The sequence below is a fragment of the Crassostrea angulata genome, chromosome 9 (genome assembly GCF_025612915.1).
Source record: "Crassostrea angulata isolate pt1a10 chromosome 9, ASM2561291v2, whole genome shotgun sequence".
Lineage (NCBI taxonomy): Eukaryota > Metazoa > Mollusca > Bivalvia > Ostreida > Ostreidae > Magallana > Magallana angulata.
In genome coordinates, this window is record NC_069119.1 from 3,066,408 (window position 1) to 3,080,091 (window position 13,684).

The following is a 13,684-nucleotide window of genomic DNA, read 5'->3' on the forward strand; positions in this document are numbered from 1 at the left end:
CGGAATTCTGATATTGATTTATAATAATAATATTATTATTATTAATAGGATACAAAACAAATAATCATATCTGTGTGATTATCTGACTCACTGGAGAAGGTTGCGTTATAAAAGTGAAATGTTATTATTGGCTACAAATTCTCCGAGTTATCAACTGTAAGACCTGTCAAATATCCCATGCAAGAATGTTATATATTTATTTTTAATGTGTTGTGTTTCGCCTCCATTTACTTAATTTTGTTTCATATAATATCTCAGTTAACTGAATATTGTAATTATAATTACAGATCATAAACGCTTACATTACAAACTATTCCATACATAAAATCAAACTAATTCACTCGTATTTATTTTGAAGTAACGACAGTTTATTTTGCTATGAGCAATAAAACAACAAATTCATCAATATTCGTGACACAAACTAAGATTTCACATTTAATAATGTGCATTTGTAGTTTTTTATTTCAGATTTTTAGAAGATGTAGATATAAAGTAAAAATACAGTTTTAACAAGTTTGTTCATGATTGACTGGAAAGAATTACAGCTTAGATATACGAGGAACCTCATAAATTTGAGTCCATATTTCAACGGGTACGTCGAACAAACACACAGTATCTCACAGAGTACCCAACAGTTCCATTACTGAAAATCACAAAAGTATGAAGTCATAAGGTATGATATCTGGAATGTTAACATTGAATCAAATTATGTCAGCTTTGCAACAAGAGTACCTGCATGATAAAATTTTGTTGGCACAACTTTACCTTAGACTTTGTTTTGATTTAATTAACTTTCTTATTTTTATTCTTAAACATTGTTTTTTGATTGAAATTTATCAATTTAATGTCGTAATGAGTTTAAACCATAAGATACCAGTGCATTCCGACAAAGATATTTACGCTGCAGTATCGCTCCATTAATGGTCTGAGGATTGAATCAACATTTTGTTTTAAAACCGCGAAATTTACTGCGAAATTTAAAATTGTATCCTTTAAATTAGGGTATAACATTTAACATATCTCTTTTTCCTACTTGCATTTCGTTAAGATCAGATAATAACAATAATTCAGCTTTACTTATTAGTAAATATCATCAAAATTATTATTATGACTTTGATTTAGCATAATTCATCGGCTACAGGTTTTTTCAAAAAAGGATGATGTTATTACGTTTTTGTTTAAACTACTACCTGAGGTGTAATTTATCTACATTGAATAGAAATTGGAAAAAACCCAGATAAATGTCATCATTTAGAACAGTGAACAATGTGATCGAAACCAAGAACGTATAAGAAGGAACTGTATCGTTATTACAATCACCAGATTGTAATTCATGCGTCAATTAATTTAAATAAAAATGCACTTTTAAAAGACTACACAATCTAGAACAGAAAACTTGTCTAACTTGCAGATATTTTTTCGAATATAAGAGTTATCTAACCTTCTAGCTGTACAAAAAAAAACTGTTGATCACTTTAAATTGACAAAAAATGAGAAATTTGTAAATGAAAGTAACTATTTACAAGATTGAAAGTATCTTTTTCAAAACATGGGTAGCATACTTTGATATAGATTTTTTTTACTGTAAACAATGCGTCATTATACTTTCCTTATTTACAAATAAAGGAACAATTTGAGACACAGACTTTGTAAATTATGAGATTTTGATTGGAGAAATAATATAATTTGATCGATCAAGTTCATTCACATTTAACAAACTTTATTATCTTTAATATAAAAAAAAAATGCGTTTTATAAGATTCTTAACTATTCATTTAAATCTGTTACATCAAGTTTATTACTTCTAAAAACAGATTATTTTTGCTTTAACAAATTGAACATATTAATTTTATTTTACGATTTCAACAATTTGGACTTTGTGTGACTTTTTATGGCAGTTTTTTTTTTGAAACATCAAAAAAGTATTGCATTCTTTAGACTTAATTATTAACCAAAGCATGATTTAGTAATATCAATTTATCAAAGAAAAGTAGCATTTTAGAGTTAACAATTATTGCTTACCTTAATTGTATCGCCCCTACAGGGAAGTACCAAGAGGGAAGGCCAGTTCCTGGAAAATCGGGTGTTCTTATGTGAGTCACACAGCTATTTTCTGAATATGAATATTCCGTAGCTAAAAAAAAATCAAAAAAAAAAAAAATCACTAAACATGTATATCAATCGGCGTCAATAATGACGACATCAACTTGATTATGTTTATGTTTTTCTGAAGTGTTGACAAAAGAAAACAATAAAAGTTTAACACAACACAAATCAAACATAAAATATCTATTCTACGAGAATCGTGATAATGTTTTTTAAAATGACCTTGAAATAAAGACAAAAACATGGTAAAAAGGGGGTTAAAGTTGAAATATACGAAAGATAAGAGTTGCGAAAATGTTTTATACACTGTCGGATATCAATGTCTTATATTTCATTGCAACAGTCTTGGAGCAGTTTTCAATATAAACAATGATATTGTAAAAGGATAATAAACAGAGGTTTCGACAATGAAAATTTAAAAAAGTAGTAAAGGACTTCAATTCACATATCATTCAACCGCAATGTGTGAAACATCTTTGCTAGCTCGTTTGTGTAATGATATCAGCATACAATAATATCGAGATAAAATCAAACTAATCTCACAAGAACAGCATTTAACGTTGAAAGGTCCTTCCTGTGGAACCTTTGTCCATCCACTAAGGTAGCCTTTGTTTTTACAGATGAATCCCTTAGGTTTCCTCCCTGATACCATTTCTATGGACAAAAGAATACTATGGCCAGCATGCTCTTATATGTAACCCATCTAAAATTCCGGAATTTATACAAAAATGCACAAAACACAAAAATTGCCACAATAAAGGCGATTAAATCTGATTGACACAAACAAGAGAAGATTCAAACGCTTTAAAAGTATTGTTTGCAAAAATTATCTTCAAAAGAAGCAAATGAAATACTAGTTACAAATCGAATCATACTGCAAAAACTTTAAACTGTTAAAGAAACTGTAGACGTACCTTGTAGAGAGCATTGAACAGGCCCAGGGGCGGGAACACAGCTCAGGGAGTCTACTGGAGGACTGTCAACAAACGTGGCTATTCCGTTTTCTGGACAGAACCTGTCTTCCGGTTCAAAGACTTCCGGTTCCTCAACTGAAATTAAGTTACTACTTCTTTGTGTTACTATTGATTTCACAATAACAAAAAAAATACAAATTGGAAAGTCAGGATGAAATATCACATTAAGGTGTTTATATATGATTTTATATGATTTATACATAGAATACATTCTATTTGTTAATCTACATACATGTCCATACATGTATATTTTTGACTAGAATTATACGTTCAATGTAAAATATTTACATTCACCAAATATGATTCTTACAGAAATTGATTGTAAATTTGTAGCTCTATTGAAACTGGCAGGACTGAGATCTACACGCCTCGTTTATCAATTGGTCGAAACCTTCAACAACCTCGGAAAATTCACACGAAACTGCACGAAATAATAATGATGACATCAAACTCGGCTTCACGTAGAGGACGATTTGGCTGTCCCTTTAGCAAACGTTCCGATGTACATTAACAATAATTCAGTTAATTTTACTCACTTTTTGATATCAAGTTATTAATTTGTCAAAAGAAAAATGTATATATAAACAATTGTTTGCTTTCTTTGTCGATTCATGCGGGTTATGAAGGTAGCGATCATTGCAGAGAACAATTGCATAACCGCTTATGCAGGTTCTGTATTTTTTTCTGCAATGTCACCACCTTTATATCCCGCATGAATCAGAAAAGAAAGCATTTTATTGTTTAATTATTGCAATCATGATACATGTTTCGATTCAAATTACAAAATATATTATATTGATGCTATTTGATGTCGTTTTCCATAAAGATCAGTACGCAAAGAAGATTTGCAAACAAAAAACTTTTTTTACATGATAAATTAGATAAATGTATCCAATGAAACAACAATTGTTTTGTTATCTATAGGTACATTAATTTTCGAAATTGCCGAGGAACTAAGATATCTCCAACAAATTTAAGAAATACATTTTAATAATTATCCCCGCAAAAACTAACAAGATGCCGTTTAAGTATGAATCTCTAATACTTTCAAAATAAATTAGAAATAAAGAAAGATCGCCTATACATGTAATTCTAATTGTTAAAATACTACATGCAACATGTTAAAGAAGATTTCGGTACCATGCATGTACAAGCAATGACTGGTCTCATTGGTACATAACAAGTAAAAGAGAAAACAACTGATTTCAGTGTTGCAGTACTCACAAGCTCCTTTGGGGTATGCGGGAAGGGGCTGTGATTCCTCCCCTCTACAAACTAACGCCGCTATCACCAGTATAGTAACATCAAGGCACCCCATCACTATTGCCTATCGTTAAACACACTGAATCTATCTGTTGATCAAATGTATATTTGTACCTTTTTAAATTAATAAACTCGATAAATTGATTACTTTTTAAGCCAATCAAATCCTTATTTCATTCTAGGTCTTCATCCTGGGTTTATACGGTATATTGACGATGTTATTTGATTGAATCAATGCTCAAGTTGTTAGAGTATGTCTGTTCTGTACTTTGATAATTATTAATGATATAAAAGATGTTGCGTTAGGAGGTTGTTTGGTAATTATTGAGACAACACAAATATTTCCCTTTCAAAATGACGAATTTTAATGAAAATTTGAATTTTATTTTATTAAATTTTGACATCAAGGCGGCGCAGCAAAATACAGCAAATCGGATGGAATCTCTAAATGAGACTTTTTCTGGCCAAGAAATCGATGAAAAGGGGTCAAAAACTTCAGTTGATAGGGCTTAGTCACTGATTGTTTAACATGAATTAAAACAAAGGGACTTAATATCAAGTACTTTTGACACTAATATCAACAGTTCTAAGTTAAATACATAATGAATGTAAGAGAACTTTCACAGTAGGTTGACTTTTGGGGAGAAATTATAACTCGATTTTATTTTCTCCAAAAAAAAAAATCAAGAATGGAGAGAATATGTGACTGTTGCCATTTTCAAATAAAAAGAAAGGCTGAAAAAGATTCATGTTTTTAGGTCGTGTCGAATAAAAGTACATGTAAATAGTTTTGGTTGCCAAACTGATATTTTTTTTATCTTCTAATAAACATAAGAGCACAGAGAAACGATAATGACTTTTCGATGAGTTATGAGTTGTTCCTGGCCAACAGATGTATACTTTGTCAGCACTCCATGAATAAACAAATGATATCATTAACATTAGAATCATCACGTTAATAAAAGGTCCTGATTTACTTTTTTTAATTTAATGATTTATTTTTTCCCGAGGGAGCAAGAGTTAATGTCTCCTAAATTTTCGAACAGCACTCGTAAATGATACATCTGTATTTAATTGAGCTGTTTCCAGGAAAATTGCCTGCATGCACTAGTTGTTATTGTTAACAGAAAAGAAACAACCTGGTTTTTAAAAATCACAAGTGTTCAATGTACTCAATGGATTACAACCAAAACGTTTTGGATAAATGTATCGGCAAATTACAAATTCTTTATACTGATGAAACGACTCATTTTACTTTGATATGGTACTATTCGAATAACTGAAGTATTTTATCCCCTATTTCGTTATTGATATTGTTTTAATCTTTAATTTGAATTAATTTTTCAATCTCAAAACCACTTTACAATGGTAAAAAGACATTATAAAATACATTAACATTTAAGATTTTGTAATTAGACAATAACATCGTACGGGAAATACAAGTATTAAGAAAGATAGCTTCATGTTTTAATAAATGTGATATAGAAACTACTGGGGTAGTGCATATTTTGTTTATTGTTCTAATAAATGAACATAAATTCTTTTCAAAAAAAGTTTTCTTTTGTTAGACATTATATGTTTAAAACTAGTCCACGATTTATTATTATTGTTTTTATACGGTCAATCCAGTATATATATATATATATATATATATATATATATATATATATATATATATATATATATATATATATATATATATATATATATATATATATATATGTTTATAACATAGGAGCAAGAAAAAATGTTAGAATGACGTTGCGTTGAGTTTATGGTTGCTCCGGGTCGATGTTGTAGGCAAGTTTGTTAGCATTCTAGGAATATATTAATGATGTTTATATTATCATCAAAATGTTCACGTTTTAATAAGTACCTTGTTTACTTTTTTGGAAAATTTCAATGATTTAATATCATTCCCCAAGGGAATAAGAGTTAATGTCTCAATTATTTCTGAACAGTCCCTGAATTTGATAAATCTCTAGTTTATTGAGTTGTTTCCATGAAAATTACCTGCAAACACTAGCTGTAATTGTTAACAAAAAAGGAACAAATATATATTTATAAAAAAACCCAAGTACAGTTTAATATAATGTTGCAACCACTACGCGGGTAGGTTAGGGCAACTCTAAGTGTAATGACAGTCAAAATTATGATCAATTTTAAAACTGTTTATTTTAATGAAAACAGTGCGGAATATTAATACCAAGTGAATGTGTTCATCGAGATATTATTTTTCTACTTCGGAATCGAGTCAATCTTTGAAGCCGCCGTGCCATGGTATCACGTGACAGTTAAAAATAGATCACTTTTTTTACCTCAACAAAAAAATCAAAACGTGTAACACTACCCCGAAGTTCATTTGTATGTATGATACATCAATTCGACCAGCAATCAGTCCATGTTAATCAGTATTACTGCTAGAATCATATTGTTAATCGCATAGAATAAATGTTGTCATCATTAATCGGAAACCTCCTCACCTTCTTTTATTTCATTGAAAATATTAGGTATTTTTCATTTACAGCAACGAAGCATAGGATTCTTGCAGCACTTTTCAAGTATTTTAGGTCATATACTTATGATATTTACTAAAATCATCTTTCATAATATTCGGGGTAGTGCTACCTTTTTTTTACACACTGACAGAGGAAAGGTCGGTCAAGCCATATAAATGTCTATCTGCTTACCTTATAACACTCGCTGATAAAACAAAATATCCATGCTTGTATTATTCTGAAAATCATCTAAATCTTGGATAAGTCTTTTTTTTTGCATTGTTTACACTGCATTCCGATGATTTGTCTCCCGACATGCTTGTGACGTCATCAATGATAAAAAAAAAGGTAGTACAGAGAAATCGAAGATAAATTCAGTTATAGAAGAGTTTCTAGTGGCATTTTAAGTCTGTAGTTTTTATAATTTAAACCGGAGATGAAGTTAAAATTTGCATGTTTTTGAGTAAAATATGACATCATGCGTACTGTGACGTCATATCGATCAGAGGAATTTTTACCGCTGAGAGTTGCCTTATCATACCTGCGTATTGAACCTATCATTTTAATAGTGGTTGGGGATCCATTCCAATTCCAGAAGCAATTTACAGCTTTTTTTGAAATACAACTGCATGTACTTTTAAAACTATTTTTTCAATCGTAGTAGGGGGATACATTTCTTTATAAATACTACTTTGTAATCATTATTGAAACACATACGGAAGGAAAGAAGTCGTTCATAATTTTGGCAAACTATTTTCAAGTGCATGAATACTTTATCAAACAAAGAAGTTCGAATACACAGTTTAGGTATTATAGACTTTGATATTTAACGGAATGACGGAGACTATAAAATGAATGTACTAATGTTAGGATTGTCACTGTTGTGCAAAAATAAATAACACACACAAATTGTTTTCATATACTTTTTATGGAGCATTATACACTACAAAATAAAAATAATAAAACCAAGGATCAATGCAATGTCATTAAAAAAGCAATAACCAAAGGACAGTTTTTTTGGGAAAATGTATTTCTTGCTATTGCAATTATTATCTACATGTAAGATAGCCATGACATGACCTTGAATTGCTAATATTACATATTGGTCACTATGATATTTATGTTTACCTAGATACTGCGCATTGAATTGTGGTAATGATACATAACAGAATGAACTCTGACTCTTGTAGCACTGCGTAGTATTCCTAAATGATGTTATGAAACCAGGTGCATAATACGGGCATAATATTTTACTAATTGAGAGTTTATAAATACGTGTCATATTTGGCTATTCTGTGCTCTGGTACTCTATATTGAGTCATGTATTGCATATTCTATTATATCTTTGTAACCTTTAAGCCATGTATGTATGAATGTATTATGCGTAAGCGATGCATCATACCCCGGGGGGGGGGGGGGGGGGGGGCTCAGAGATTCGGACTCGGAGACCCAAAACCTGCATCGCTATATTATATCTGACAGTTCTGACAGTTTTATTGCTTTATTTAGAAATAAAATATAACTCTGGAATTTGATCACTAAATGTTCACTCATGATCATCGTAGATGGGCCGAACTGATCCGAAATGTCAAGCATACGTGAAGTGTTATATATACCCCTGTAAAATGATGTTAGACTTTCAAGAATTTTTAGATTTTGAGAATTTGAGAAATTGAGATTTTTAGAGTAATTGTATACTGGGTTTCCGCTTATACGATTCTTTGATTTGGGCTGCTTTTAATTGTTGTAACTTTGACTATACGATCACGCTTCAATGAAACTGCTTCTGAAAGAACTACTGAACTTGGTTATTACTAAGTTTGAGCCAACCCTCAAGTGGATCCTTAAGACGGAAAGGTTACATATATAATATTTCACGTAAAGCTACTCTGTTGTATCGTTAATATCTCTTTCCGTCTGTCTTTGTCATTTTATGTATTTCCCTCTGTCATAAAAGCCTTTTAACAAACACTCCCAGTTTTTCTTTTCTATTAGAGCATTAATCACCATCTGTTGTCTCGTTAATATATCTTTTTGGGTTGAAAATAAATAGTTCAAAAACAAAAATCATATTGACTGGCTTTAAAAAAATTCTCAAATCAGGTTCTTCACCACACGAGATGGAAACTAGATTGGGGCTCAACAACTTTTAGCTTACTGGGTAATAACTTTTCTGTCAATTTTGAAAACAAATACTGAGTTAAATTATTCTTTATAAGTTTCAAAAATTAAAAGCATGTTTCAACAATGACAATGAAGAAACCTAACACCAAATGGACGTGTGACGGTTGTAAAATCTCTAGTTATTCCAGAAATCAATCCTTAGTATATGTCTTTAGCTACTTTTAAAGAAGTAATCACCACAATGAAAAAAAACTATTTTTGATTTTTTTCTGGAATGCCAAATGTGATAAAATAAAACGTGCAGTAGTTATCCAAGAATAGCAAGAATAAGGTGTTATGTACTTGACAACAAGGTGGTAAGATGGCGACTTTATTCTGAACACGTGTTAGGATCCAGAACCCGATCAGATAATATGCACATATATAACATCCTTTTTCTCTTATAAAATGAAAGAAAACAATTATAGTTTAAATGTGTTAACATGTTACTTGAACAGAAAGTATCAGTTAATTTTACAAAGTAGCTGGCTAGCAGTAATGTCCACCAGGTTAAACTAGTCAATAATCTCTGAAATAGAAATTGAATGCATAAAATAAGGTTGCCGACCAATATGCAAAATTAAACATCATCATGTGAAATTATATTCACTTAGTTAAATTGTCCTTTCACATTCACTTCACAAATCTAACTTTTGGGTGGAATAACACCTCTCCCTGATCTAGTGGTATTTGGCTTTGAAGTAATGCTGGTAGAGGCTTGTTGAGTGTCGTCCGAGTTTTCAGTTTTATTGGTTGTAGCTTGAGTCAAACTGGTAGGTTCTTGTGAACTTTCTTTGGGCGGACTTTCGACATGAAGCTTTCCATCATCTGGTTGGTCATCACTTGTTTCATTTGCTTTGTGTGTCGAAGATCTAAGGTGTTTCCGGTTTCGACGCAGCTTTCGATTTCCAACTTGCACCATATATGATCACGGCGCTTCATGATGACGTACAATCACTCCAGGAATCCATTCCTTCTCTTCCTGCTGTGGCTTGACTCGTACTGGGTCGTTTGGATAGAGCGGCAACAGCTCCTTGTTCCATTTGTTGTCGAAGCTGGCTTTCTGCTTGTTCTTCACTGACTGTAGACTCTGCGTTATACGTCCAAGATTTTGGATCTTTGGTCGCAAAATATCTGATACTACAGGTAATGTATTGCGTGGCCTCCTTCCCATTAGAAGTTGTGATGGAGATAGATCCACTTCCTCTAGTGGTGTTGTCCTATAATCAAGAAGAGCAAGCTGTTTATCTACTGACTTTCTCCATAGACGCTTTACAGTTTGGACTGCGCTCTCAGCTGCACCGTTTGATCTTTGAAAGGGACTAGACGTAACATGTTTGATGTCCCATTCATTGCAAAAATTTCGGAATTCATTTGAACTGAATTGTGGTCCGTTATCGGATCGGATCTCCTTTGGTTTGGAATTCCATGGGTTCCAAATATACATTTCAAAGTTTCAATGGTAGAAAATGATGACTGAGACTGTAGCTCCATACAATCAGTATACTTAGAAAAGTAGTCCACTACCATGAGGTACTTCTTTGACTCAAAGTCAAATAAGTCACACCCCACTACAGCATACGGTAGGTCTGGAACTGGTGTTGGTTTTAAGGATTCTGGTGGTTGTGAGTTCTGAAAAGTTGCACACTTCTCACAGTCTTTAATAAGCTGCTCGATCTGGGAGTTTATTCCAGGCCAGTACATCACTTCGCAGGCACGCTGTTTACATTTCACAATTCCGAGTTGAGACTTGTGTATTAGACTGAGCATATGTGATCGAAGAGTAGATAGAATCACTATGCGCATGCCTTTAAATATTACCCCATCCATTACAGAGAGTTCACTACGAGATGTCCAGTAGTCCCGCACACTGACTAGAGTTTCATTCTTTGTGTCAGGCCAACCATTTATGATAACAGTGTATAAACCGTGTAGCTCATTAAGGGTGCGCTCACTGATATCTTCTTGTCTTTCCCTCCTGACGGATAATAAGTCGAAAGCTTTTACATCGGCTATTTCAAGGTCTGGTTCATTGTTTGAAAGCTCTGGACAATGCATTGGCTGCTGCCATATCCTTGCCTTTTCAATATCTAAAGGTAAAATCATACCACTGTAGCTTGAGTAACATTTTCTGAAGTCTCATAGGCATGGACAAAATTGGCTTTTTGAAACTCTGCTGTAATGGTTTGTGGTCTTTGTAGACAGTGACTGGCTTGCCAAATATGTAGCAATGAAACTTGGATGCTCCATGTAAAACTGAATGCATTTCCTTTTCAATTTGAGCGTATCGTTTTTCTGTTTCTATGAGCGCCCGAGAGGAGTTCGCAATGACACGGCCTTCCGGAATGAGGATTGCCCCTAGTCCATCTTTAGAGGCATTACATTGTATTTCTATTGGAATGCTTACATCAAAGAGTCCAAGGACTGGAGCGGTCGTACAAGCTGTTTTGAGTCTGTCGAAACTCTCTTGGTGTGTTTTATCGCATTGAAATGGAATGTCAGCTTTGAGAAGTTGTCTAAGAGGCGCGTCTATTTCACTCATATTTGGATAAATTTGCAAAGGTATTGCACCAGTCCTAGGAATCTCCGCACAGCATCCTTGTTTGTGTGTGCTGGCATATTGCACACTTCTTTAATTTTCTCAGGATCTGGACTGATGCCTTTGGAACTGATGATATGTCCTAAGTAAGGTACTGATGTCTTGCGAACTCTGCATTTATTAAAGTTGAGGTGCAGATTGAATTCCGTCGCTCTCTTGATTACTGCTTCAAGGATGCGACCATGGTGTTCCCGATCCCGGCCTGCAATTAAAATATCATCCATGATTGCGAATGCTCCTTCAATTCCTTCTAGCATTTGATCCATATTGCGTTGGTAAATTTCTGGGGCTGACTTTATGCCAAATCGGAGTCTAAGCCAACGGTAACGACCAATTGGGGTATTGGAAGTCGTAAGGTATGAAAATTCATTGTCAAGTTTAATTTGCATATAACCAGATTTGGCGCCAAGAACTGAAAATACTTTTGCACCAGGAATAGAAGATGACACTTCCTCTACTGTCTTCATGGGTTGATGATCTCTTTTAATGACCTCGTTAAGATCTTTAGGGTCAATACAAATTCTCATTTTGTTGTTCCTAAGGCTCACAACCATCGAGCTTACCCATTTGGTGGGTTCTTCAACGGGTACAATGTATCCATCTGATTCCATTTCTCTCAGCTTTTCGATGATTCTTGGCTCTAACGATGCGGGCTGACGGTGCACTGGGTAAAGCACACCTTTTGCATGTTCATCAATTTTAATGCTGTGTTCTCCTGGAAGAGTTCCAGTGGTACGGATTAGATCTTGGAAGTCACTAACCTGTCCTAGCTGCACCGAATCACATTCAACAGTGTCCACACGCATAATGAGGTTAAGCTTTTCGGCTGTAGAACCAGTTATGATGTTTTCCTGCGAAACGTTTACTACCTCTAACTTAGTTGTAATAGGTGTATCACCAATATGACTAGTGAGTGGTAAGTCAACGCAGCATTCAGGACAAATTTTGTGGTTTGTGAATGAACGCAGTATTTTCTGTGACTTCTGCTCATTGCCGTGTAAATCAGCTCTTATGTACTGTGACTTGAGGATTACGTTACATTTACCTCCCGTGTCTATGCGGAATTCTAGAGGTCTGTCATGAACATACAGTGTAACGAGCCTGATCTGTCATCACTGGTAGAAAGAATATCTATCATGGCATCTTCATCACAGTCATTAGAATTGGATAAGTCTTCTGGTTCCAATGAGTACATCTTAGTCCAATTACGCTTCATACAGATTGATCTCCAATGGTCTGGTTTCTTACAGTAGTTACAAATGGTACCGACTGCTGGATATTTGCTGTGGTTGGCATCAAATCCACAACGTGTGCAAGTATTTTAATTGTTTCAGACTTCTTCTGTTTTGCTCCAAGTTTGGAAATTGGTATTTCGTCAGATCCTTGGATTAGTTTTAGTTGTGATTGGGACATTCCATACTGGCGCCCTATCGTTTTATGTATTCCCCTCTACTTTAACGAATGTTTTTTTTTTCATTTTCGTAAAATTACAACATATGCTTTTTAGGGAGTAATATGAACATCTTAAATTGGCACAGTGACTCAAAATATATGTTTTACATTTTAAATATGACAACGGAAATAAGAAGAGCTACTTGAAATTTCATCATAAGGAAGGTTTCACGCATCGAAAGCCATCAACTATCAATTTACAAGTCATTAAAACTCATCCGGAAATTACACATGTAAACAAACAATGATTTAGTTTAGTGTCACGTGATTGTTATTTCTGTCTTAAAATAGTTACATTTGGTTTGACAAACTAAGAAAAAAGAATTTAAATTTGAAGCCATTTGATGTCTGTGGTAAGGAATGTGCATTAATAGAGAATGCATCTTAATAAATATATAGTTCTTGAAGACATCGTGTTTCAACTAGTAAACTAATTGTTTGTGAACAATTAGAGATCTTTCCACCTTAATATTTTTAATAAATTGTTAGAATACTCAATAAGGCATACCAAAAATCAATATACATGTGATATATGTTGTACTATGAATTTAGAAATCCACAACGCCATAAATGATTTTTTAAAGTTTTTTTTTGTATTTTAAGCAATTGCTTTAAGAATTCCCTGTTGT

General features: G+C 33.2%; 1 protein-coding gene across 1 annotated transcript; it reads right to left on the minus strand.

Moving 5' to 3' along the window:
- Positions 1–454: 454 nt before the first annotated feature.
- LOC128162513 (uncharacterized) lies at positions 455–4,405 on the minus strand. The gene is made up of 5 exons (XM_052825741.1): positions 4,305–4,405; positions 3,021–3,155; positions 2,650–2,760; positions 2,023–2,134; positions 455–643 (listed from the first exon to the last, which is right to left on the minus strand). The coding sequence occupies exons 1-5, from the start codon at positions 4,396–4,398 to the stop codon at positions 586–588; spliced, it is 510 nt and encodes a 169-aa protein (XP_052681701.1). The 5' UTR covers positions 4,399–4,405; the 3' UTR covers positions 455–585.
- Between the last annotated feature and the right edge of the window lie 9,279 nt (positions 4,406–13,684).